The sequence below is a fragment of the Sardina pilchardus genome, chromosome 16, assembly GCF_963854185.1.
Source record: "Sardina pilchardus chromosome 16, fSarPil1.1, whole genome shotgun sequence".
Lineage (NCBI taxonomy): Eukaryota > Metazoa > Chordata > Actinopteri > Clupeiformes > Clupeidae > Sardina > Sardina pilchardus.
This window is the reverse complement of record NC_085009.1, coordinates 26,171,003-26,174,279: the sequence shown is the minus strand read 5'-3', so window position 1 is coordinate 26,174,279 and position 3,277 is coordinate 26,171,003. Positions and strand designations below refer to the sequence as shown.

The 3,277-nt window shown below is 44.2% G+C and overlaps 1 protein-coding gene across 1 annotated transcript; it reads right to left on the bottom strand.

Annotated features, from left to right (window-relative positions):
• Positions 1-288: 288 nt before the first annotated feature.
• Positions 289-1,918, bottom strand: LOC134059474 (cold-inducible RNA-binding protein-like). Its single transcript, XM_062515901.1, has one exon. It carries the CDS (start codon positions 1,842-1,844, stop codon positions 1,350-1,352), a length of 495 nt encoding a protein of 164 aa, XP_062371885.1. The 5' UTR covers positions 1,845-1,918; the 3' UTR covers positions 289-1,349.
• Between the last annotated feature and the right edge of the window lie 1,359 nt (positions 1,919-3,277).

The following is a 3,277-nucleotide window of genomic DNA, read 5'->3' as shown; positions in this document are numbered from 1 at the left end:
TGAAGTGCAACACTGAAACTTATGAACATGTCTGGTGTGCAGCACTTGCCACAAAGACGGACAAAATGGTAGCAGCTTACTCCAATAAGGAATTAGGTCTACCAATACCCCGAACAACCATCTTGAAGTAGTGCTGTAGTATTTTGGTACTACAAACACTCTTGTTTTGGTGAACAGTCTAGAAGATAAAAGGCAATACCGTAGGAACCTACAGAACACGAGTTACACTTCCATAGACTTCTTTATACTATTAGTTCTTCAAATTAAGGTTAAGGTCAGTCAACGCTCTTTTTTTTCAACAAATCCATCGTTTAATTGGGCTTCATGAAGCCAAAAATGAAAACACACACACATAAGAACCAACAACAAAGGAACTGAGGAATGTCAAATAAGAGTTGGTACAGAGAGAGAGAGAGAGAGGAGGGCACAGAGTAACGTTCTCTCCCCTCTATGCGAAGGGAGGATATATCAGCACGTGTGAACAGGTTTGAACAGGTTCTCCCCGACAGTGATTACTTTTTTTTTCGTTTACGTTTGTTGCTGTTCTGGTTTCCTTTAGCCTAACAGTTTGTTTCAAGTCCATAGTTTACAGTGGAAAAAAACAATACAAAAAAATAAAAATAAAAAAAAGAGCAAGAGAAACTGTAGGCTCGGAGGAGCAGGAGTCTCTGATACCTCAGAATGACTGAAGAGGGGGGTAGTGAGCCCTGGAGGGGCTGAGCTGAGGCTGGGCCAGTAGCGGGCCGATTCTGGTCCAGTAGTAGCAGGGCAGTTCACCAGTCTGAAAGGAAGCCATGCTTTGGAAACTGGATCGTGCCCCTCCCCCACCCCGCGTTACGTTACGTCACCTCACACAAATACTTCTTTTTCTGGTTTGGCAAGCGCTTCATGAAAAACTGCATGGACCCTATTAAATGCGGCGTTTCAGCCAAAATAAGACAGTGACAATTTAGTTTGGTCGTAAGGATGCCTGTGTGGCAGACACGTCTCTGTTCTTTCAAAAAAACTACAACGGAACAAAAACTGTTCGGATTGGTTGGGCCCAAAAGAAAGCAGGAAGTCACCATCCACTATGACAAAGCAAAAATTTTACAAAAAGATTAATTCGTTTTTTTGGTTCACAAACGAGGCTGTCTGATTTTACTGGATGAAGGACCAAGAATTGGCTGCAAATGAGACTGTGTGATATGCCAACAACGAGGCAGATTTGCTTTTAACTTGATCTAACTGTCTTTTAAGTAAGTAAAATTCAACATAGGAAAACGCGATTTGCAAATCGCCAAGAAAACAAGAGAGAACTTGACCAATTTGGGTTTTCTCGCGGTGAGCATCTTTGTGATGTGTCGATCTCAGTAGCCGCCGCCGCCGCCTCCTCCTCCCGAGTTGTAGCCCCCACTCCGGCTGTAGCCGCCGCCACCGCCTCTGCTGTAGCTACGATCTCCACCGCCACCGTATCCACGATCACCGCCGCCTCCATATCCTCCACCGCCGCTTTGGTATCCACCACCGCCTCCGTATCCTCCTCTTCCACGACCGCCACGGTATCCGCCGCCGCCTCCGCCGCCACGGTAGCCGCCGCCACCACCACCGCCAGGCTTTCCGGCCCTGTCCACGCGGATCGTTCTGCCGTCGACAGACTGTCCATTCATCCCCTCCAAGGCGTCTTTCGCATCGTCCGGGTTTTCAAATGTGACGAAGCCAAAGCCTCGCGGTTTACTAGTTTCCCGATCTCTGGCTACGTGAACGTTTGAGATATTCCCGTACTGAGAGAAAGCTTCTTCAAGGGTTTGCTCCGTTGTCTCGAAGCTAAGCCCGCCGACGAACAGTTTTCCATCGTCAGACATGTTGCTGCTGTACACCTCGTGCGCTGTAGAGCAAAGGCTGTTCTTCGTGATGTGCGCCTGAATCCGGGGCTCGTGGTGAGTGCCTTCCGCTTTTTCGTCGGTTTTTATTGGCGGATCGCAAACGAGGTGCATTGTGGTGACTATCTTCACGCCGCCCCTTTCTTAAACTTTCGCGCTACCCTCTGACGTTGTCAATAAGCGACAGCCGGCTTTCCAGCCTGTAATGTTAATAAAAATGTAATTTGCGGTCAAATTGCACCAATAAATAAAAAACACAACACGTAGTATATCACAACAGCTCTTCGTGTAATATGTATCCATATTTAAATTACAGAAACGCAAGGGAATTACGACAAAGGTATAACAGCAAAATGCATTATCACGACGAAGGACCCCAGATGTAACAACGCATGGCGTTTGTTTGCTTTGCGGAATCGTGATACTGATATTCGTGAACGTTAAAGTTTAATATTGATTACAAACGTACTCATGCGATACTGAAGTTTCGTGAAGGTGAAATACGTCTTCCTGGTAACATGAAGTAATATGTGCAAGACCATTTGTGTGTCACTGAGTTAGCCTACTCGTCACCAGTCACCATCCTTCTAACTTTCTGCTGGCTTTACAGAGAGAGTGAAAGAGCCGGTTGTTAAGTAGTATACTTAAGCCTACCTCACACTGACAGACATTGACAAGATATGGGATAGATTCTTTAAAGATTTTAGTATTTTTAGTAAAGCTTGAACGAGGGGCATTAGTTAAAAGACAATCTTTCAAGTTCCAATCTCTTGTCGAAGTCCATCAGTGTAAGGTAGGCTTTAGTGAACGTCTCAATGCTCAATGAGAATGAAACCAGCAAATAGGCTAACTGAAATAAAACCATGCCAATCTCTTGGTATGGGGAAGGCCAGGGTATGTGATTATGTGGGGTTATTTTAATTCCAAAGGCCAAGGGGACTTTTATCAGAATAGTGTCCTGGATACATGAAATAACTGGCATTTAGATAAAACAAATACAAATCTGCTAGCCTCGATGGGAATTTTAACACACAGGGTTAACATAGGTGTTCCAATACTTATGACCCCTGTGTTTTAAGGAAAACATATTATTTGATACATTATTCATTAAGCATTATCCAAAAGATGATTTTATTGTCAACTTTAGCATGTGTTCCAATACTTTTGGAGGGGACGTGTTACCATCACTGTAAAAACGTTCTAGTCCACCTGTCTGATTGTGTGATGGTGGATGGATGGATGGATGGATGGATGGATGGATGGATGGATGGATGGATGGATGGATAGATAGATAGATTCAAGGTCCCAGCAGCTTAAGACACCACACACAACATACAATACAATGTAAACAGGAAAATACAAAGCAAATCAACACATCAACATGACAGTAAAATACTATAGATAAGATGTGCATG